This window comes from Protomyctophum parallelum, assembly GCF_964188405.1.
Source record: "Protomyctophum parallelum genome assembly, chromosome: 15".
Classification (NCBI taxonomy): Eukaryota; Metazoa; Chordata; class Actinopteri; order Myctophiformes; family Myctophidae; genus Protomyctophum; species Protomyctophum parallelum.
This window is the reverse complement of record NC_139710.1, coordinates 2,064,509-2,088,997: the sequence shown is the minus strand read 5'-3', so window position 1 is coordinate 2,088,997 and position 24,489 is coordinate 2,064,509. Positions and strand designations below refer to the sequence as shown.

At 44.0% G+C, this 24,489-nt stretch overlaps 1 protein-coding gene across 2 annotated transcripts in view; it reads left to right on the top strand.

Moving 5' to 3' along the window:
- Positions 1-24,033, top strand: part of cnot6l (CCR4-NOT transcription complex, subunit 6-like) — a 37,749-nt gene extending 13,716 nt beyond the window's left edge. The window contains exons 5-12 of one of the 2 annotated variants that reach the window (XM_083783139.1): positions 187-276; positions 10,526-10,594; positions 12,206-12,363; positions 14,729-14,883; positions 15,897-16,048; positions 17,551-17,805; positions 18,975-19,177; positions 21,793-24,033. In XM_083783139.1, the coding sequence (XP_083639265.1) occupies positions 187-276; positions 10,526-10,594; positions 12,206-12,363; positions 14,729-14,883; positions 15,897-16,048; positions 17,551-17,805; positions 18,975-19,177; positions 21,793-22,041 (1,331 nt within the window). In that variant the 3' untranslated portion in view covers positions 22,042-24,033. Of the gene's footprint in view, positions 1-186; positions 277-10,525; positions 10,595-12,205; positions 12,364-14,728; positions 14,884-15,896; positions 16,049-17,550; positions 17,816-18,974; positions 19,178-21,792 lie in introns of both variants that reach the window. The other variant, XM_083783138.1, reaches the window with a different exon arrangement.
- Positions 24,034-24,489: the final 456 nt, after the last annotated feature.

Genomic DNA, 24,489 nt, shown 5'->3' with positions numbered 1-24,489 from the left:
TCAGACTGGTAAACTGTCACGATGTAGAAGACATTTATAGAATCTGATCTCAGGTCAGACTGGTAAACTGTCAGGATGTAGAAGACATTTATAGAATCTGATCTCAGGTCAGAATGGTAAACTGTCAGGATGTAGAAGACATTTGTAGAATCTGATCTCAGGTCAGAATGTTGTCCCGTCCGTCAGGTAACCCTCTGTCCCAGGACGTCCTGAATCTCTACCAGGAGAGCGACGGCACCAGGAAGCTCCTGAACTACATGCTGGACAACCTGGCAGGTAAAACCTTCACCTTTAACCTTTAACCTTCACCTTAACTGAACTACATGCTGGACAACCTGGCAGGTAAAACCTTCACCTTTAACCTTTAACCTTCCCCTTTAACTGAACTACATGCTGGACAACCTGGCAGGCAGAGCCGTATCCAGCACTTCACAGATGGGGGTATTTGCGGTTATAAAGTCGTTATTTTCGGGTAAAAACGGGTCTGCACAGCAGAAATAGCCTAGTGCAAATCTTACCTTTTTGATGAGCCTGCCCGAGACATACACGGCTTTAACCAGCACTGGGCATAACATAAACAACTTCCTGAATCCTATCCAAGTTCCCCCATAGAAATACACTGAAATCTCCACTATAGCGACCCCGTGTGGAGATTTCAGTGTATTCCTATGATGTATACATCATTACCTTGTTTTGCCTCCTGCTGTGTAAAGATGTGAAATACACATTTGTATTGAAGACCAGGTAGACACCCAAGTCCAAGCTCAACTATAATAGCCTGTTGTCACTTAGTTGGTGCATATCTTGGCATTAGTGCATAGTTATTCTCTTTTCCATACTCTCTATATTTGCTTTTGCTACAATATGATGAAGCAGCCAGCAGGAAACTAAATGAATGAAATTAAATGAATAACGTATTAAGGTATTAATATTTATAGAATCCAGACAAAAGTACAGTGATGGAATAAATATTTACTTAATTAAAAGTAACCATACCACAACATGACAAATACTGAACTTGAACTGTTCAAATGCTTGTATTGAAATACCAAAAGTATAGGCACCAAAAACACATTATGTAGAAACTCCAGGTTTCCAAACCGTGTGTGCAGTGCACACACATGGATATGTCACGACCACTTACAGTAAGAAAAACTAAAAAAATCAATGGCATCAAAGAGTGAAAAAGTAGCAATACCACGATACTGAAATGTACTTTAAAATGCCTTTATTTAATTCTCAGTGCAAATGTATTGGCATCCCAAATAAATAAAAGTACTACATTTCAAGTAGAGTGGCTCATTGTGGTGCAAACATTATACTGCCCAAGTCAGCTGCAAAGTGAAAAATAAGTACTGTAAACATTCTCAGACTCAAACATAAAATAAATTAAATGAAAAATGCTGAGGGGCAGTGACACACACACTCAAACACTCACAAAAATACAATCAAACGGGCTCCTCATCCTCAATTTCACAGGTTTCATTTGGTTCTTTCCCAGGTTCTACTGGAAACACTCCAAACACATGACGTCTTCTATCGTTGGCTGAGATGAATTCCTTGCAAATCTTTGTCATGTCCAAGGCATCCATCCTGTCCTGATGAATATGACAAACTGACACACTATTCAGCCGTTTCTGCTTCATGCTATTTCGAAGCCATGTCTTCAGCCTTCTCAGTGCACTGAAGCTCCTCTCAGCTTCAGCAGAAGACATAGGGACGACCAACAGCAACCTCACAAGGACCTCCACCTGTGGAAAAATAACTCTGAATCTAGGGGCCATGGCTCTCAGGATCTGTGCAGCTTATGTGCTTGATTTGTAGGCGTTGTCTTTCTTGAACATGGCCAACTGTACATCCAGCATCCTCCTATTGATCTCTGGATACTGTTCCACAACATCACTACTTTTCCCAGTTATCAGCACATTCTCCAACTTTTCAAGTACTTCAAGGCTTTCTTGCTTGAATCTCTCAGTGAATTGCACATCTACTGTGTCAAGAACCTGGAAGAACTCCCCTCTGAAGTATTGCAGAGCAGATGTTGGGGCATGTGGTGTAGCTTGACCAGTCAAGCGTTTTGGTGGGTTGCGGTTACGAGGCATCTCGATGGGACTCAGCTTTAATGAGGTGACCAGCTCTACTGCACTGTCAAAAATATTTTTGAATGTTTCCTCATTTCTTTTCTGCTGCACGGTTTTCTTGACCAGATCTATAGCAGACTGCATGCCGGCAATTGTGCCACGTTTGGTTTGCAGGGATTTACAGAGGCACTCCATTTCCTCGAGAACCTCTAGAGCAAGACGGAGTCCCAGGACTGTGTTGCCATCTTGGAACCGGTCCAGTAGACCATTTGCCTTTGGGGCACTATCAGAGTCAGACCTTCCCGTTTCTTTCAAGCTGAGCAACACTGCCTCATACTGTTGGAAAAGGGCATGGATGGCTTTAACCCGCACAGTCCACCGGGTAGGACACAGTGGTTTCAGTGTCGTGAAGGTCCCAGCTTCAGATGTTGCCATGGACTGAAATATGGTCTTGAACTTTCCCGAAAGTCCATACAGACGCCCCAGTTCATGGACCCACTGCAGCGCATCACGGACTACTAAACAAACTCTACAAGCTGCCTGGGTGATTAGGTTGAGACAGTGAGGACCACAGTGTATATATACAGTGCCAGTGGTTGCACTCTTGAAAGAAAGGCCTGTGCACCATTATATTTTCCAGACATATTTGCTGCTCCGTCGTATGTCTGTCCCCTAAGTCCATCAAGAGACAAATGCAAACGAAGCAGCACGTCTTGGGCTATGTTGGCTAGGTTTTCTCCTGTTGTGAGCGTCGCCTCATATAAACCAACACATTATTCGTGAGGAAACAGATCTTTGTCGACGTAACGGAAACAGACTGATTCCTGTTCGGTCCCCGTTATGTCCTGTGTTCCATCTATAATGATGGAGTATTGCAACTGTGGTTGATTCCAGTGGCTATTTCTCTGACGATGGAGTTTGCCATTATGCTCAAGATCTCATTTTGGATAACAGGGCTTGTGTAATCCCGTGATTTAAGCCACTCCAACAACACAGGGTTCTTACGTGCTTGCACCTTGAGATAGACGGAAAAGTTCCCTTGATCTGCCTCAGTCCCTCTGAGAGCCGAACCTTGTCTCCCCAAGAACCAAACAGCTTCCACAATCTCCCTCAAGCACGACCTTGCCTTCTCCTGTGATTTTGCCAAAGCACTAGAGAGCTGGGAAGTGATAGGATTTGCTTCTTGGCGATGCATATCAATTGCTAGCTGATGACCCCTGCTTGTAGAATGATCTTTAAACCTCTCTAATGCCTTCTTCCAATTTCTGAATCCAGCAGAAACAAACGCTTTATCTACATGTTTTGCCATGGGATTATAATTTAACTTGAATGATTTAGCACAGAGGAAGCACAGGACTCCATTCAAGTTGTGGCTGTAATGAAGCCATGTGAACTCTTTAAACCAATTATCTTGGAAACGTAAAGTTATTTTCTTAAGTTTTTGAACTACAATTTCACTTTGATTTGGTTGGTATGGCTCAGTTAGCAATTCTTCTGCTTCAGGTTCAGTTTGTGTTCCCTCCTTGTCTGAGCTGCCACTGGCCCCTGCCTGCTGCATCTAAAATAAACATACCAACAAGTAGCACTTCATTAAAGTGATTTGAAATGAAAATAATTAAATAAAAAAACATCCAACTTATTTACTGTAGTTAGTAGTCTAGAGAATGAAATGGCATAAAACATGTCATTCTCACTTACGTAATATATATATATATATATATATATATATATATCACTCATTCTTGAGATGAGGGACAAAAGTGGAAAAAACATGTCCCACACATAAGAGCCTTATTATTGTTAAAAATAAATTAATTTAATAAAAATAAAAGCACTTGCAAAGTTACATGTAATACAGTTGTGCATTATTATGCCATTCATTTCATTATAATTGTTTTCATATGCCATCTGAATTAGTTAAAAGCAGGCACTGTACCCAAAAACGCCTGTATTTAGCCTGTCCCCAGCAAGTGGTCATAATTTCAAACTGCTAAAAAAGTGTCTAATACTGTCACAATCACATAAATATACATACTAAATTAAAGTAGATTGTCAACAACATAGCAAACAATATACACAATAATTTTAATTTATTTTTTCCATTAGTTATCTCATATCAAATGTGTGTCCCACGTCTCCCGTCAACTCCGTCAGGTTTTTTAAAAGTCTTAAATTAATCAGAAAATATTGTCGACAGATTTAGCCTGAAGACTCCTTTTCCAAGTCCCGTTTGTATTTGTTGCAACAGTGGAGCACCTGGTCTGACAAGCATTCAATTGTTTGATATTTTAAACAAACAATGTTGATATCAGGGTGGTCACAGCTTTTACATGTCAACTCCGTCAGGACATTATTATGATCTTTGTTAAGAATTCCAAAATAATGTTTATTATTTTAGTTTAGGGTTAGGTTTAGCTAACAAATGAAGCAAAAACAAAATGGCTACATTGTACTACAGAGGGTTAAGATGAAAACAAATGACATTTTGTCAACTCCGTCAGACGTCAACTCCGTCAGGTTTTGTGTCTGACGGAGTTGACATGTATCTGACGGAGTTGACAAAAGTGTTCCTAAAACAATAAAGTTATAGTTTTTGAATAATGGGACGTATTCTAATTTGGCACACAGTTAGAGCATGCCTTAAGGAACATTTTTGGCTATAGGGCCATCACAGATTTGTCTCGTGGTGACCATGGCAGCCATTTTCCAAAATTGCCGCCACCTGATGTTATTTTACAATAACTCAAGTTCTACACCACCTAGGATCTTGATTCTGGTGACTAAGACTACATTTTCAAGGATGAGGGATACAGTGGTACAATTTAGATTTTCCCTGTGACCATGGCAGCCATTTTTCAAAATGGCCGCCACCTGCTGTTATTTTACAATAACTCAAGTTCTACACCATCTAGGATCTTGATTCTGGTGACTAATCATACATTTTCAAGGATGTGGGATACATTGGTACTATTTAGATTTGTCCTGTGACCATGGCAGCCATTGTTTTTCAAAATGGCCGCCACCTGCTGTTATTTTACAATAACTCAAGTTTTAGACCACCTAGGATGTTGATTCTGGCGACTAATAATACATTTTTAAAAGATGAGGAATGCAGTGGTACTATTTAGATTTGTCCTGTGACCATGGAGGCCATTGTTTTTCAAAATGACCACCAACCTGCTGTTATTTTACCAATAACTCAAGTTTTAGACCACCAAGGATCTTGATTCTGGTGACTAATCATTACATTTTCAAGGATGAACTTTCTCTGGGAGGGGTCAGGGCTTATTTCAGCTGCAGGTTGAGTTGCTACTGACAGGACATTAAAAGGAGGTGGGCTTTCTGGCCTTTGACTTGTCCCTTTCAGGTACACAAGACGCACAGTTTGACTTCACTGGCCACTGCAGTGTGGCGTTGTATCTTGGTGGCCTCCTGCCAGTGTTTCTCCATCCTTCTCATGAGCTCTGTGTTCTGGGGCTCTGTTATAGTCAACTTACATTGTCTTGGCTGGAGATTGCTTTCCTGCAGGGTCCAGCCCATTCTTGTGCAGATGGCTGCTGGCCCACCTGGAGGCCCCAACCTCACTTGTTCGGTTGGTGTGATTAGGTGGGGTGGTCTTCCCCAATCAGGATGAAGGGTTTGACCCTTTCAAACGGCAGTCTGGCCAAGTGTCTGTATTTAGTTGTGAGGCTAGATACAGGATACGATTGCTCACCCAGCCCCAGGTGACTTGAGGTGAAGGCTCCTTTGATTTGGTAACATTGCTTTGGTTGACATGCTGGGGACACAGAACGACACTGATGCCTTCAGTGTCTGCACATCCTGCCTGATAGTCCTGAAGGCAGATCTTCTGTCTTCAGTCTTTCGCTCACTGTTCACTGCTCACTGTTCACCTCAAGCAGGTCTTCAAGGTGTTTGCCTTTGCACAGGCTATATGGCTAGGACTCGTGCTTCAACCACTCAGAGAACTCCAACATGGTGTTGGTTGCTCCTGGGCCGCAGAGCATTGTGCGGCAGAATTCAGCTCTCATCTCTGGTGGCAGCTTTTTGAGGAGTCGTGCAACATTTGAGCCGCATCAAAGTTCTGTGTCTCCCTCTGGGCCTATAGGGTAGACACTTGCTATTTTCCGTAACACTAATTGGTGGGGCTGTCCAAACTTGTTGTTTAGGTGTCAATCGGGTCTCTGTTGGTGAAGTCGGATCTAGGTGGTCTAGAAGATGAGTTAGTCAGGGGATTATTAATACAATCTGGTAATAAATTCCTTATCAAGAATTTTCTTCACCAATGTGTTTGGAAGGGTGTCTACTAACATATCCGCTGAAAGTTGGGGTACCATCAACAACCTATATAAGGCAAAATGTTCATTATGCTTTAAGTAGCATGTGACATGTCAAACTAGGGAGTTTGCATGATTCTGAATGCATTCCAAGCATTAGCTATGCACGAAGAACACTCCTTGGGCTGAAAACGGCCATAGCCGTCATCACAAAATGAGGTCAGCACATTTGGGCCAGTGGATATATGGCCGAATTTAGCCGAAGGGGTTTGACCCCTAGTTTGGCCATAGACTCCCTAGTTTGGCCATAGCCACTTGGTATGGTACCCAACTTTCAGCAGCTGTAAAAAATGCCCCTAGGGTGGTTCAATAGAAACCAATGTGGGATATGTTAGTAGACACCTTTACAAACACATTGGTGAAAAAATTCTTGGTAAGAAATGTAATCACAGATTTGACATTATTCTGATAATATTCCCTGACTAAATTGGTAAAATAATAGCAGGTCCACCATTTTGGAAAATGGCTGCAATTGTCACAGGATAAATCTAAATAGTACAACTGTATTCCTCCTCCTTGAAAATGTAGCATTAGTCACCAGAATCAAGATCCTAGGTGGTGTAGAACTTGAGTTATTGGGAAATAACAAAAAGTTGGCGGCCATTTTTAAAAATGTCTACCATGGTCACAGGACAAATCTAAATAGTACCAATGTATCCCACATCCTTGAAAATGTATGATTAGTCACCAGCATCAAGATCCTAGGTGGTGTAGAACTTGAGTTATTGTAAAATAACAGCAGGTGGCGGCCATTTTGAAAATGGCTGCCATGGTCACAGGGCCAATATAAATAGTACCACTGTATTCCTCATCCTTGAAAATGTGGGATTAGTCACCAGAATCAAGATCCTAGGTGGTCTAGAACCTAAATCAGTTAAACTTGTCAACTCCGTCAGATGTTCGTCAACTCCGTCAGACGTTCGTCCCGTGATGTTTTTGTTAATTTCCAAAGAAATAGAAAATTCGATGTTAAATATTTTGTGCATATGTATTGAAACACCAACTGAAATGATACGTAATGATGATTTTTTTTTTTTTTTACATGGTTTTCATGTTATAATATTGAAAATAGAGGTTGAAATGACGGATTTGAGAAATTGGATATTTCATAATAGTGTGATATTGGAAAAAAACAATATTAAAATAATTGTATTACTTAACTTGATTACTGAAAGCCAGTATAAGATAACTGAGGACTTTATATTATTGTTGAAATTATCAAATTCAATTAAAAAATATTTTAGTGTGTCTGACGGAGTTGACATGAATCAGGTATTAAGTGCATAAATGTCCCATTTTAGAAAGAAATGTTATGCGAAAAACCTGTTCCTTCTCAATATTGGTAGTTGAGACCTGTGTCTACAAATACATCCATTTGATTTGAATGTATCTTAAAAAAAAAAAAAATCCAGTTTGAAAAAGGTTTTGTCCCTTATCTCAAGAATGGGTGATATATATATATATATATATATTAATTGTATATATATACAATATATACAATAACATTCTACCTCCCTGTGATGAATATTTTCACTTAATTCCACAGTGCAGACATTCTCAAACAATAATTTACTAGAAAGTACAAAGGTGTTATACCATCAAAATATATTAGCCAAGTGGTTAATGTATGTTTTGTATTCACAATAAAAATCTGCAAAGTAAAGGTTACTTTACACTGACTGCACTGCATAATGCTTACCGGTTCAACTAGTGCATTGTCACAGTCACTGTCTGGAGTGTCTTCACTGTCCTCCTGGTCACTCTGATTGTCCTCTGGATCTGACCCAAGCAGCCCCTCCTCCTCCCTGTCCATCACCTGTTGGAAATAGGAATGAAGACATACATTGATTCATTGATTACTTTATAAGGCAGAAATGTACACAGCACAAAGTAAACTTTTGACATGAAGGCTAAAATGATAGGATGACTAAAACAAAGTACTGGGGAGTGGGACTTGTTTCCATTGTAGTCCCAAGTCTCCAAGCAGACAGACCCACTGAGCAACTGAGCGATGGTGACAAAATAACAAAATGATGTATGATTTTGCTAAGTAAAGGTTACTTTGCACCACTGTCTGCACTGCATAATGCTTACCGGTTCAACTAGTGCATTGTCACAGTCACTGTCTTGAGTGTCTTCACTGTCCTCCTGGTCACTCTGATCTGGGTTAACTAAAACTACAATGTTTCCATTGTAGTCCCAAGTCTACTATAGCAGACAGACAAACTGACCAATTAATGTGAGCTTATAGCAAACACACAATGCTGACAAAATAACATGCACCCTCCCTGGCTGGCATGTTTAATGTTTTTATTTGCTTAACTTTTACTAAAAGTAGCAATACCACAGTGCAGAAATGAGTTAATTAATTTCACTAGAGTGAAAGTACAAAAGTGTGAAAGTGGCACATAATGTGAAATGTACATTTTTAATACCAGTATATACATTAAGATTACTAATCAAAATCTGCAATGTAACTAGAGGCTCTCTCAGATTAAGTGAAAGTATATTTAAAAAAACGTCATTGTTACAGGTACTTAGTTACTTTTCACCACTGACTGTGAACTGCATGATGCTTTATGCTTGTTGCTTACCTGTTCAACTACTGCACTGTCTGCACAACAATGGTCGTCAGTATTGTTGTTGTTGTCGACGACGACTTTGTCTGTGTTTATTATTGCACACACCGACACCGGGGGAGGGGGTACATTTTTCGGGACATTGGGGACAAGTTGAACAGGAGTTGGAGGAGAAGCCCTGCTTCCAGCAGCAGCAGCAGCATTAGACTTAAAAAAGGCATTTATTTTCAAACAAGAGTTAGCGTCCTGCATTAGTTGTTTTGCCTTTTTCTCCCTCTGCTTTTCAGCACCCCCCTTACGTTTCGGCATTTTCTCGACTCTCTCTCTCTCTCTTTCTTCTCTTCTCCATTTACGTGTGGCGTTTGAATGATAACTCAGCTGCAGCTCTGGCTGTAATCACAATCACACGCACTCGCACAACACTGACAGCGAGTCAGCGGCGGCCGCATGGTCCAAGTGCCTGCCCTATTTGAGGCTTTTTTATTCCCCGTGGCCGGCGGCCCAAAACGGTTCGCGGCCCCCCGTGGGCCGCTCCGCGGCCCACCGGGGACGTGTCTCCGGGGACCCCCGTGGTTCCTACGGCCCTGCTGGCAGGTAAAACCTTCACCTTTAACCTTTAACCTTCACCTTAACTGAACTACATGCTGGACAACCTGGCAGGTAAAACCTTCACCTTTAACCTTTAACCTTCCCCTTTAACTGAACTACATGCTGGACAACCTGGCAGGTAAAACCTTCACCTTTAACCTTTAACCTTCACCTTAACTGAACTACATGCTGGACAACCTGGCAGGTAAAACCTTCACCTTTAACCTTTAACCTTCCCCTTTAACTGAACTACATGCTGGACAACCTGGCAGGTAAAACCTTCACCGCAACGGCAACGACGATCGCCGCGGCCGGCACATGCATGTTTAACCGTTTACGTCCATCCAACGACGTGCCCACGCGTCCTAGGGAATCCAACCGACGCGTGTACACGTCCTAGGGAATCCAACCGACGCGTCCACTGGACGCTCTTCGGTCATATTAGCGTCCCGTTCACTTAGCTGTCAGCGCGGCAGAAAGAATGCCTCGTCTCTGCTAATCCAGGGCGCTCTCTCTAGCGCTTCATTTCTGCTCCTTCAAAATATGAACGCTTTGGATTATTTATCGTATGAATGAATACGAGAGCAAGGTAAGCTAGCAAAATATTTCGGTTCCGGTTTTTGTGGCGTTGTTGTCACCTCAGACAGAGGGAACCCTCGGATATATATATATTCAAAGATCTGCTCCACATTTTCACGATTCTTCAAAAATAGCAGACCTATGAGCTTGTAGATCTGCTATTTTCCAACAGCTAAAGTACAACATAATGCTTTAAAACACAAAATAATTGGTTCCTGCCCTGAACAGTTCTAACCGGGCCTTGTTCCTCCTCTCCTTGTGTTGCATCCAGAACAGTTCTAACGGGCCTTGTTCCTCCTCTCCCTGTGTTGCATCCAGAACAGTTCTAACGGGCCTTGTTCCTCCTCTCCTTGTGTTGCAGTGCATCCAGAACAACTGCCCCAGAGACCCTGGATCAACCTGAAGGACAGAGACACCGTCGTCCCCACCGGTACGTCTGTGTTGTGGGCTCCCATAATGGGTTATACCCGAGGGAGTTCCAGGGGGTACCTAGCTCCATTAGAGATAGTTAGGAACCAAATGGACCCTAATGGGTCTGTAACTCTTGAGAGTGTACAAACAGAACCATTTGTACACTCTCAGAACCCCTTTTCCACCGGTTGGTTCCCAACGGGAACCGGTTCAGTTCCTTTTGGTTCTTAGTCCATGAGCCAGAGCTCCAAAATTGGTGGGGAAAAAACTAGACCTATATTCAATTGTTTATAGGATCAATACAAGTAAATTAATACATGATAACAGTAGTAGCTTTTTCATATTTTCGATTATTTTGCATATTTTCCTATACATAATGCCTCATTTACATATTACAATTTGTAATACAATAAATCATTGTCTTCGCGTAAGTAATCAACTTTGGAAGTTTCATGGTGATAACAATCTAATATAGGTATGGGTTTTGCTCCACTCAATTCATAATTAACGTTCCAATTTTGGAGCTCTGGCAACTAAATTGACAGTGGTTCTACATTATAAATTGCGGTACCAGAGATAGAAATGCCATTAACCCATTCTGAACGGGAACCCATTTTGGTGTTAGCATCATCTTATGCTTTAGCTATTGAAAAATAGCAGATCTACAAGCTCATAGCGCGCCACCGAGTGGCGCGCTACGAGCTTGTAGGTCTGCTATTTTTGAAAAAAAATCGAAGAACGACTGACATTTTTTAGAATCTGATCTCAGTTCAGAATGGGTTAATCAGACCAGTGTGTGTCCAGTGGAAACCTCGTATGAATCTGATCTCAGGTCAGAATGGGTTAATCAGACCAGTGTGTGTCCAGTGGGAAACCTCGTATGAATCTGATCTCAGGTCAGAATGGGTTAATCAGACCAGTGTGCGTCCAGTGGAAACCTCGTATGAATCTGATCTCAGGTCAGAATGGGTTCATCAGACCAGTGTGTGTCCAGTGGAAACCTCGTATGAATCTGATCTCAGGTCAGAATGGGTTAAATCGTGGGTCCGTAGCATAATGCGTGTGGTGATTGATTGACTGGGCGTCTCCCACGGTCATGTGTCTCACAGCTGTGTTCACGGTCATGTGTCACACAGCCGTGTTCACGGTCATGTGTCTCATACAGCCGTGTTCACGGTCATGTGTCTCACAGCCGTGTTCACGGTCATGTGTCTCACAGCCGTGTTCACGGTCATGTGTCTCACAGCCGTGTTCACGGTCATGTGTCTCATACAGCCGTGTTCACGGTCATGTGTCTCATACAGCCGTGTTCACGGTCATGTGTCTCACAGCCGTGTTCACGGTCATGTGTCTCACAGCCGTGTTCACGGTCATGTGTTGTTTTGTGTCTCACAGCCGTGTTCACGGTCACGTGTTGTTTTGTGTCTCACAGCCGTGTTCACGGTCATGTGTCTCACAGCCGTGTTCACGGTCATGTGTCTCACAGCCGTGTTCTTGGTCATGTGTCTCATACAGCCGTGTTCACGGTCATGTGCTATAACATGTTGTTTATTGTGTCTCACAGCCGTGTTCACGGTCATGTGTTGTTTTGTGTCTCACAGCCGTGTTCTTGGTCATGTGTCTCATACAGCCGTGTTCACGGTCATGTGCTACAACGTGCTGTGTGATAAGTACGCCACCCGCCAGCTGTACGGCTACTGCCCGTCCTGGGCGCTCAGCTGGGAGTACCGCAAGAAGGGCATCCTGGAGGAGATCACCGGCTGTGACGCCGACATCATCAGCCTACAGGTATGACATCATCAGCCTACAGGTATGACATCATCAGCCTACAGGTATGACATCATCAGCCTACAGGTAGGATGACATCATCAGCCTACAGGTAGGATGACATCATCAGCCTACAGGTAGGTCCTCTGACATCATCAGCCTACAGGTAGGTCCAATGACATCATCAGCCTACAGGTAGGACCTCTGACATCACCAGGCAGGTCCTCTGACATCATCAGGTAGGTCCTCTGACATCATCAGCCTACAGGTAGGTCCTCTGACATCATCAGCCTACAGGTAGGTCCTCTGACATCACCAGGTAGGTCCTCTGACATCATCAGGTAGGTCCTCTGACATCACCAGGTAGGTCCTCTGACATCATCAGGTAGGTCCTCTGACATCACCAGGTAGGTCCTCTGACATCACCAGGTAGGTCCTCTGACATCACCAGGTAGGTCCTCTGACATCATCAGGTAGGTCCTCTGACATCATCAGGTAGGTCCTCTGACATCATCAGGTAGGTCCTCTGACATCATCAGGTAGGTCCTCTGACATCATCAGGTAGGTCCTCTGAATCAGAATCAATCAACTTTATGTCTCATTCTCCTACTGTACTGTGCTGTGCTGTGCTGTGCTGTGATGTGCTGTGCTGCGCTGCGCTGTACTGTACTGTACTGTACTGGCATACATAAATAACATGAAATACCGTTTCCCCTCAGTTATTGGCAGTGAGGCATAAAACATAGAGCCTATTTAAAAAAACATATAAGCTAAACTAAAACAAAACAAAACATGAACAAACATTTAAAAAGAACCCCAGTATGTATGATGACTTGCAATTCATAAGGAAAGTTACCAACACCACACAGCCTATGGATAAATAAAGTTACCAACACCACACAGCCTATAGATAAATAAAGTTACCAACACCACACAGCCTATAGATAAATAAAGTTACCAACACCACACAGCCTATGGATAAATAAAGTTACCAACACCACACAGCCTATAGATAAATAAAGTTACCAACACCACACAGCCTATAGATAAATAAAGTTACCAACACCACACAGCCTATAGATAAATAAAGTTACCAACACCACACAGCCTATAGATAAATAAAGTTAAAAGTTACCAACACCACACAGCCTATAGATAAATAAAGTTAAAAGTTACCAACACCACACAGCCTATAGATAAATAAAGTTACCAACACCACACAGCCTATAGATAAATAAAGTTACCAACACCACACAGCCTATAGATAAATAAAGTTACCAACACCACACAGCCTATAGATAAATAAAGTTACCAACACCACACAGCCTATGGATAAATAAAGTTACCAACACCACACAGCCTATAGATAAATAAAGTTAAAAGTTACCAACACCACACAGCCTATAGATAAATAAAGTTACCAACACCACACAGCCTATAGATAAATAAAGTTACCAACACCACACAGCCTATAGATAAATAAAGTTAAAGTTACCAACACCACACAGCCTATAGATAAATAAAGTTACGTTTTACTACCCAGTCACACACTCTATGTAACAAAATAGTCTTCCTTGCACTCGATATACTTTGGCATCGGACCGTAGGATACAACTCGACATAACAGTGTCTTTTATATGGTTTATTATTGTGCTGCCATTCACACCAACACACTCACACCAACTAAACACTGCACAAAATCAGGTTATAAACCTAGAAGGAAACAAACAAATAGAACAACAATTACTACCATGCAATATCTCTAATAATAACTGTACATTGAATGAATATGGTATGTTTGTCGCACAAAGTACGCTCATGAAATCTTACTGGCTGTCACACGCGATGCTCAAAGATAGAATGCTAACAAACACACACACACCGGACAAACATCTCCTGTCGCACATGCACAGTAGACTATCCAACGGGTCGCGCATGCGCAGTGGACTATCTGACGGTAAACAATACTATAATATAACCTCAAACGTCACCCTAAACACACACAGAAAAATACAGAAACCCCCCAACTACTTTAAAGACACCCCACCATATGTAAAATAACACACCTTACTGGAATCTCTAAAGTAACAACATACACGTAAGTTGTTGAAAGTGAAAGTTGACTCAAATGTCCACCAGATGGCACTGACCACACATACATGCATGTATAAAATATAATGCAACATATAATGCAACAATTCCCACACAGCCTATAGATAAATAAAGTTACCAACACCACACAGCCTATAGATAAATAAAGTTACCAACACCACACAGCCTATAGATAAATAAAGTTACCAACGCGTTATTGCCCGCCAGGAGGTGGTATTGATGTGTTATTGCCTCCAGAAGGTGGTATTGATGTGTTATTGCGCCCCCCCCCCAGGAGGTGGAGACAGAGCAGTACTACGCCCTCTTCCTGGACACGCTGAAGGGGCGTGGCTACGACGGATACTTCTGTCCGAAGTCTCGAGCCAAGCTGGTTTCGGAGCAGGAGCGCAAGCACGTGGACGGCTGCGCCGTGTTCTTCAAAACGGACAAGTGAGTCTCGCTCCTAATCCATTTTTGTGACGTTCATATTTAAAAGAAAACACCTCATGTTTCTGTGTCAGTGGTGCTCATTATTTCATGTCAAGGACCCCAAAAATATCTGTAATTGGCCGCCGACCCCCATCTGAAAATACGTAGTCAAAATGTGCGCTACGTTATCCAGGGGTTTATATTATTTAATCCATGTTTTGATCGGATCGTATCGTTAGCTGCCACTCGTTAGCATAACAGTCAAAGTTGACCGCCGCACTGCACGTTATCATAATTACCCTTTGATCTCCGAACCCGCCGCACTGCGAGTTTTAAGCTTTATATCAAAATCCACTGGCAGAAGCCAAAGCCCAGACCTCTACTGCGCCCCGCCCAATCAGAATCCACTCATTATGATTTATTTCCTGCCCGTTTTCTCTGAAAAATGCCCTAAAGTCCGTCTTTTTTGTCAAATCCGCCCGGCGTTCAGATGAGAATAGTGATTTTTGACATAATACCGTTTCTGGCTGCAGGTTCTGGTTCTGACCAGGTGTCTGGTTCTGGTTCAGATGGTTCTGGTTCTGACCAGGTGGTTCTGGTCCAGGTGGTTCTGGTTCTGACCAGGTGGTTCTGGTCCAGGTGGTTTTGGTTCTGACCTGGTGTCTGGTTCTGCTGCAGGTTCTCCCTGGTCCAGGTGGTTCTGATCAGGTGTCTCTGGTCCAGGTGGTTTTGGTTCTGACCAGGTGGTTCTGACCAGGTGGTTCTGACCTGGTCTCTGGTTCTGCTGCAGGTTCTCCCTGGTCCAGAAGCACACGGTGGAGTTCAACCAGGTGTCTCTGGTTCTGGTCCAGGTGGTTGTGGTTCTGACCTGGTCTCTGGTTCTGTTAGGTTCTCTCTGGTCCAGAAGCACACGGTGGAGTTCAGCCAGGTGGTTCTGACCTGGTGTCTCTGGTTCTGTTAGGTTCTCCCTGGTCCAGAAGCACACGGTGGAGTTCAACCAGGTGGTTCTGACCTGGTGTCTCTGGTTCTGTTAGGTTCTCCCTGGTCCAGAAGCACACGGTGGAGTTCAACCAGGTGGCCATGGCCAACTCCGAGGGCTCAGAGGTCATGCTGAACAGAGTGATGACCAAAGACAACATCGGCGTGGCCGTCCTGCTGGAGGTCAACAAGGACATGTTCTCTGGAGGTAAGACCCTGTAGAGACCCCCCGGAGACCCCTACCAAGGACATGTTCTCTGGAGGTAAGGAAGACTCTGTAGAGACCCCTACCATCTCTGTAGAGACGCCCAGAGACCCCTACCATGTCTGTAGAGACCCCTACCATCTCTGTAGAGACCCCTACCATCTCTGTAGAGACCCCTACCATCTCTGTAGAGACGCCCAGAGACCCCTACCATCTCTGTAGAGACCCCTACCATCTCTGTAGAGACCTCTACCATCTCTGTAGAGACGCCCAGAGACCCCTACCATGTCTGTAGAGACCCCTACCATCTCTGTAGAGACCTCTACCATCTCTGTAGAGACGCCTAGAGACCTCTACCATCTCTGTAGAGACCCCTACCATCTCTGTAGAGACCCCTACCATCTCTGTAGAGACGCCCAGAGACCCCTACCATGTCTGTAGAGACCCCTACCATCTCTGTAGAGACCCCTACCATCTCTGTAGAGACCTCTACCATCTCTGTAGAGACGCCTAGAGACCTCTACCATCTCTGTAGAGACCCCTACCATCTCTGTAGAGACCCCTACCATCTCTGTAGAGACCTCTACCATCTCTGTAGAGACGCCTAGAGACCTCTACCATCTCTGTAGAGACCCCTACCATCTCTGTAGAGACCCCTACCATCTCTGTAGAGACCCCTACCATCTCTGTAGAGACCCCTACCATCTCTGTAGAGACCTCTACCATCTCTGTAGAGACGCCCAGAGACCCCTACCATCTCTGTAGAGACCCCTACCATCTATGTAGAGACCTCTACCATCTCTGTAGAGACGCCCAGAGACCCCTACCATGTCTGTAGAGACCCCTACCATCTCTGTAGAGACCTCTACCATCTCTGTAGAGACGCCTAGAGACCTCTACCATCTCTGTAGAGACCCCTACCATCTCTGTAGAGACGCCCAGAGACCTCTACCATCTCTGCAGAGACCCCTACCATCTCTGTAGAGACGCCCAGAGACCTCTACCATCTCTGTAGAGACCCCTACCATCTCTGTAGAGACCCCTACCATCTCTGTAGAGACCCGTACCATCTCTGTAGAGACCCCTACCATCTCTGTAGAGACGCCCAGAGACCTCTACCATCTCTGTAGGGACCCCTACCATCTCTGTAGAGACCTCTACCATCTCTGTAGAGACGCCTAGAGACCTCTACCATCTCTGTAGAGACCCCTACCATCTCTGTAGAGACCCCTACCATCTCTGTAGAGACGCCCAGAGACCTCTACCATCTCTGTAGAGACCCCTACCATCTCTGTAGAGACCCCTACCATCTCTGTAGAGACCCCTACTATCTCTGTAGAGACGCCCAGAGACCTCTACCATCTCTGTATAGACCCCTAGAGACCTCTAGAGGTCAGGTCTCTAGAGACCTCTAGAGGTCAGGTCTCTAGGGGTCTTTAGGGGTCTCTAGGTCTCTGGGTCTCTAGAGACTGGTAACGTCCCCCCCTCCCCCTCCCTCCCTCCAGGCATGAAGCCAGTGCAGGAGGGAGGGCTCCTCCTGGTGGCCAACGCCCACATGCACTGGGACCCCGAGTACTCGGACGTCAAGCTGATCCAGACCATGATGTTCCTGTCGGAGCTGAAGAGCATCGCCGAGAGGGCCTCCTCCTCCTCGGGTCCTGGGGGGCCCTCGGGCCCCCCAGGGCCCCCAGCCTCCTCCGACCCCTCCTCGTCCATCCCCATCGTCCTGTGTGCCGATCTCAACTCCCTGCCCGATTCTGGTAGGAAGAAGTATGCGCGCTGCGCGCCCGCTGCATATGACGTCACATTGATTTAAATACTATATTTATAACCGTAATTCAGGACTGGAAAAAAAACCCTTTTGGTGTTTTATCAGCCATTATGTTATACTTTAACATAATGGGGTGGGGGGGGGGGCTTATGTGGGGGGGTCAATGTGGGGGCCAATACAGGCTTGTGTGGGGGGCCAATAAAGGCTTGTGTGGGGGCCAATTTATAATAGCTTTTGTGGGGGCCAATATATAATAGCTTATGTGGGGGCCAATATATAATAGATTATGTGGGGAGCCAATATATAATAGTTTATGTGGGGGGCCAATATATAATAGTTTATGTGGGGGGCCAATATATAATAGCTTATGTGGGGGGCCAATATATAATAGTTTATGTGGGGGGCCAATATATAAGAGTTTATGTGGGGGGGCAATATATAATAGTTTACTGTATGTGGGGGCCAATATATAATAGCTTATGTGGGGGGCCAATATATAATAGCTTACTGTATGTGGGGGCCAATATATATAGCTTATGTGGGGGGCCAATATATAATAGCTTATTTGGGGGGGCCAATATGTAATAGTTTATGTGGGGGGCCAATATATAATAGTTTATGTGGGGGGCCAATATATAATAGCTTATGTGGGGGGCCAATATATAAGAGTTTGTGGGGGGCCAATATATTAGAGTTTATGTGGGGGGCCAATATATAAGAGTTTATGTGGGGGGCCAATATATAAGAGTTTATGTGGGGGGCCAATATATAAGAGTTTATGTGGGGGGCCAATATATAATAGTTTATGTGGGGGCCCAATATATAATAGCTTATGTGGGGGGCCAATATATAATAGTTTACTGTATGTGGGGGCCAATATATAATAGCTTATGTGGGGGGCCAATATATAATAGCTTACTGTATATAATAGCTTATGTGGGGGGCCAATATATAATAGCTTATGTGGGGGGCCAATATATAATAGTTTATGTGGGGGGCCAATATATAATAGTTTATGTGGGGGGCCAATATATAATAGCTTATGTGGGGGGCCAATATATAATAGCTTATGTTTGCAATGCCTAAATCGAACCCCCGGTCGGTCTGCAGGCGTGGTGGAGTACCTAACCCTAACCCTAACCCCCGGTCGGTCTGCAGGCGTGGTGGAGTACCTAAGCAACAGTGTGGTGGCCGAGAACCACAAGGACTTCAAGGAGCTGCTCTACAGCCAGTGTCTGACCAACTTCAGCTGCAACGGCAAGAACGGAAACTCCGACGGCAGCATCACACACAGCTTCCAGCTGAAGAGCGCCTACGACAGCAACCTGATGCCTTACACCAACTACACATACGACTTCAAGGTACGACACTAACCTTTTACACCAACTACACATACGACTTCAAGGTACGACACTAACCTGATGCCTTCCACCAACTACACATACGACTTCAAGGTACGACACTAACCTTTTACACCAACTACACATACGACTTCAAGGTACGACACTAACCTTTTACACCAACTACACATACGACTTCAAGGTACGACACTAACCTTTTACACCAACTACACATACGACTTCAAGGTACGACACTAACCTTTTACACCAACTACACATACGACTTCAAGGTACGACACTAACCTTTTACACCAACTACACATACGACTTCAAGGTACGACACTAACCTTTTACACCAACTACACATACGACTTCAAGGTACGACACTAACCTTTTACACCAACTACACATACGACTTCAAGGTACGACACTGACCTTTTACACCAACTACAACCTTTATTCAAATAGTTGAAAATTAATTAATTACAAAACTGAGCACCTTTGCAATCTGGGTCAAATCAATTAAGCAGCAGGAGCTGCCTATAAGCTCCCCTATTCTCAATATTAAATCGAAAAGACAAAAGACTTTGTTTATCACATACCTTTTAAATGTACACTTAAAAACATGCTCGACAGTAACTGTAACCAAATAATGGCCGTGTGCAGCCTACTGGGAATAACGGCCTGGTTCCTTATCAATTTTGCATATTAACAGCCCGGGCTACTATTTGTGACCAGATTTGACTGAGAGACTGCCATCGCGCACATTCCAGCTTTTCACCAGAGGAGAATTTTTTTTTTTTTTTTTTTTTTTATGAGTTAATAGCACAGGCAGACTTCACATACTACACATACTAGAGCATGTCTGAAATAAGTGTCAAAGCTGAAATTGACATGTAATTATGAAAAAAATGCTTAAACATGTAGCTATTGTAATGTTAGAGACCAAAGAAGTGAACCTTTCAAGCCTGTTTTCTCAACTCGCTGTTTTCTGCAAGACATTACTCTATAAGCCATATCTCCAAAACTGGTGGGTCAAACTGAACAACCAATATGTCAATTTTAAGCCATGATTCCCTGCTTTGATATGATAAAAAATAAAAAATCCAATTGCAGTCTCCCAGTCAAATTTGGTCACATTTGGTAATATATTGTATATGCTTTCACAGAGAACGTTTTAAACTAAAATCTTTGCTTCTGGGTGTGTGTGGGGGGGGTCCCTGTCCCTGTCCCTGTCCCTGAAACAACATATTTTCAGATGGGGCTCTGCAGACAAATACAGATAATTCTGGGGGTCAGTCGGGTGCGAGCCTTCTATTGGTCACTTCATGGGGCTTCAGTCCAATGGAGGCTCTCCTACATAGACTTATATATATGGACCGGAAGTAGGCAGAAAGGCATTGGACTCAGGGCAACAGCCCAGCTTTAATGATCTTAAATCCCTTTATTTTAGAATGTTTTGTAGTAATCGTGCAACATAAACATTACAGAGACTTTAGTTGTCACTGAACGATACTTTAAAACAGTTGTCATGTTGCACACATGCTGTAAAATAGCTCTTAATTGCGCTCGGTTTCTGCCCCCTCAATGTCCTAACTCTTCTATTAGACGGCTCTGGGTTTCTGCCCCCTCAATGTCCTAACTCTTCTATTAGACGGCTCTGGGTTTCTGTCCCCTCAATGTCCTAACTCTTCTATTAGACGGCTCTGGGTTTCTGTCCCCTCAATGTCCTAACTCTTCTATTAGATGGCTCTGGGTTTCTGCCCCCTCAATGTCCTAACTCTTCTATTAGACAGCTCTGGGTTTCTGTCCCCTCAATGTCCTAACTCTTCTATTAAATGGCTCTGGGTTTCTGCCCCCTCAATGTCCTAACTCTTCTATAAGATGGCTCTGGGTTTCTGCCCCCTCATTGTCCTAACTCTTCTATTAGATGGCTCTGGGTTTCTGCCCCCTCAATGTCCTAACTCTTCTATTAGATGGCTCTGGGTTTCTGTCCCCTCAATGTCCTAACTCTTCTATTAGACGGCTCTGGGTTTCTGCCCCCTCAATGTCCTAACTCTTCTATTAGATGGCTCTGGGTTTCTGTCCCCTCAATGTCCTAACTCTTCTATTAGACGGCTCTGGGTTTCTGTCCCCTCAATGTCCTAACTCTTCTATTAGATGGCTCTGGGTTTCTGCCCCCTCAATGTCCTAACTCTTCTATAAGATGGCTCTGGGTTTCTGCCCCCTCATTGTCCTAACTCTTCTATTAGATGGCTCTGGGTTTCTGCCCCCTCAATGTCCTAACTCTTCTATTAGATGGCTCTGGGTTTCTGCCCCCTCAATGTCCTAACTCTTCTATTAGACGGCTCTGGGTTTCTGCCCCCTCAATGTCCTAACTCTTCTATTAGATGGCTCTGGGTTTCTGCCCCCTCAATGTCCTAACTCTTCTATAAGATGGCTCTGGGTTTCTGCCCCCTCATTGTCCTAACTCTTCTATTAGATGGCTCTGGGTTTCTGCCCCCTCAATGTCCTAACTCTTCTATTAGACGGCTCTGGGTTTCTGCCCCCTCAATGTCCTAACTCTTCTATTAGACGGCTCTGGGTTTCTGCCCCCTCAATGTCCTAACTCTTCTCTTCCGTCTGCTTCCAAACAGGGAGTGATCGACTACATCTTCTACTCCCGGACCCAGATGAGCGTCCTGGGTCTGCTCGGTCCTCTGGACAGCCAGTGGCTGGTGGACAACAGCATCACGGGCTGCCCGCACCCCCACATCCCCTCCGACCACTTCTCCCTGCTAGCGCAGCTGGAGCTGCACCCCCCCCACCCCCCCCTCAACAACAACAACCACACCCACAACCACCACCACCCCCTCAACGGGTTGCACCTGCCCACCCACAGGTAGGGTGCAGCCCCCCCCCCCACCAGGAACCCTCACCCCGTCCGTCCGACCCTCGGGCCACACCTGTTTAAAACAAGACAAAGGTTACGAACGTAACTGCGGTTCTACGGTCGGGGAGTTACAAATGTAAACATGCGGGTTCTATGAATCTCGGAACGACCGCCGCTACGGTACGTTTAAACAGCGGGCGAACGAACGCCAGGCGGATTTTCTCTGAGGTGCATTGTTTGTCTACGGGACCCTTCTGGGGACTACCGATGGTCGAAAAGTGGGCGGAGGAATGTCGCCCGAAAATATACAAATTTAATTAATCTTTTCGGGCGATGTGTCGGGAGATGCTCGCCCGCTGTTAAGACGTACTGTCTGTTAGTAGACGCTTTTAACCCATTCTGACCTGAGATCAGATTCTAAAAATGTCTTCTACATCCTGACAGTTTACGTCTATACGCGGAAACACAAACCCTCTCTTAATGCAGGTCCCCGACACCAAATATGATCACGGCCAAATCCAGTGTGGGGGTCCTTGGGGGTCCTACCCCCAACCACATAACCATGTTGGAGAACCTCTGTCTTAACCCATTCTGAACGGGAACCCATTTTGGTGTTAGCATCATGTTATGCTTTAGTCGATTTTTCAAAAATAGCAGATCTACAAGCTCATAGCGTGCCACCGAGTGGCGCGCTACGAGCTTGTAGGTCTGCTATTTTTAAAAAATCGACTGAATTTTTTAAAATCTGATCTCAGGTCAGAATGGGTTAATCAGACCAGTGTGTGTCCAGTGGAAACCGCGTATGAATCTGATCTCAGGTCGGAATGGGTTAACGAAGCGCCATCAGGCGCTCATCAGGGATGAAATGGACCCCCCCCCCCTCTACTGTACCTACTGATCACATGATCCAAGCTCAGACAGGCCACGCCCCCTCACCCCAAAAGGAGTGAAGTATTTGCCGTATCTGTTGCTCCTTTTATTGTTTTATTTTTCTTTGCTTTCTTTGTTGCTGCACTTTGTATTAATTAATATACATCTTCTTTCTGCCTTAATTCTTCCCCTTTCAACAGTTTGACGCTAATTGTTTAATCCAGTGTTCCACCGGGCGTAAAACACTACACCCGACATTTGTTTAATGCGTTTAATTCACTGTTTAAAACGCTACACCCGACATTTGTTTAATGCGTTTAATTCACTGTTTAAAACGCTACACCCGACATTTGTTTAATGCGTTTAATTCACTGTTTAAAACGCTACACCCGACATTTGTTTAATGCGTTTAATTCACTGTTTAAAACGCTACACCCGACATTTGTTTAATGCGTTTAATTCGCCGTTTTAAAATAATTAAAAAGAAAAAGCAGAGACCTGATGACGAGGCCGTCGCGTTATGATGACGAAAGCGGCTGCTAGGGCTTCTGGGAAATTGAGCCTAATGTAAGTGCACGGGGGGGGTTTGTTTGGACTACAACGCCTACGGACTACTACGGCGGATCCTATAGCTCATTGTAATGGCCGCTGGTGATGATGATCATAACATGGTGATGATGATCATAACTTGGTGGTGATGATCATAACATGGCGATGATGATCATAACATGGTGGTGATGATCATAACATGGTGATGATCATAACATGGTGGTGATGATCATAACATGGTGATGATCATAACATGGTGGTGATGATCATAACATGGTGATGATCATAACATGGTGGTGATGATCATAACATGGTGATGGTGATCATAACATGGTGGTGATGATCATAACATGTTGATGATCATAACATGGTGGTGATGATCATAACATGGTGATGATCATAACATGGTGGTGATGATCATAACATGGTGATGTTGATCATAACATGGTGGTGATGATCATAACATGTTGATGATCATAACATGGTGGTGATGATCATAACATGGTGATGATCATAACATGGTGGTGATGATCATAACATGGTGATGATGATCATAACATGGTGATGATCATAACATGGTGGTGATGATCATAACATGGTGATGATCATAACATGGTGATGATCATAACATGGTGATGATCATAACATGGTGATGATGATCATAACATGGTGATGATCATAACATGGTGATGATGATCATAACATGGTGATGATGATCATAACATGGTGATGATCATAACATGGTGATGATGATCATAACATGGTGGTGATGATCATAACATGGTGATGATCATAACATGGTGATGATGATCATAACATGGTGATGATGATCATAACATGGTGATGATGATCATAACATGGTGGTGGTGATCATAACATGGTGGTGATGATCATAACATGGTGATGATGATCATAACATGGTGATGATGATCATAACATGGTGGTGATGATCATAACATGGTGATGATGATCATAACATGGTGATGATGATCATAACATGGTGATGATGATCATAACATGGTGGTGGTGATCATAACATGGT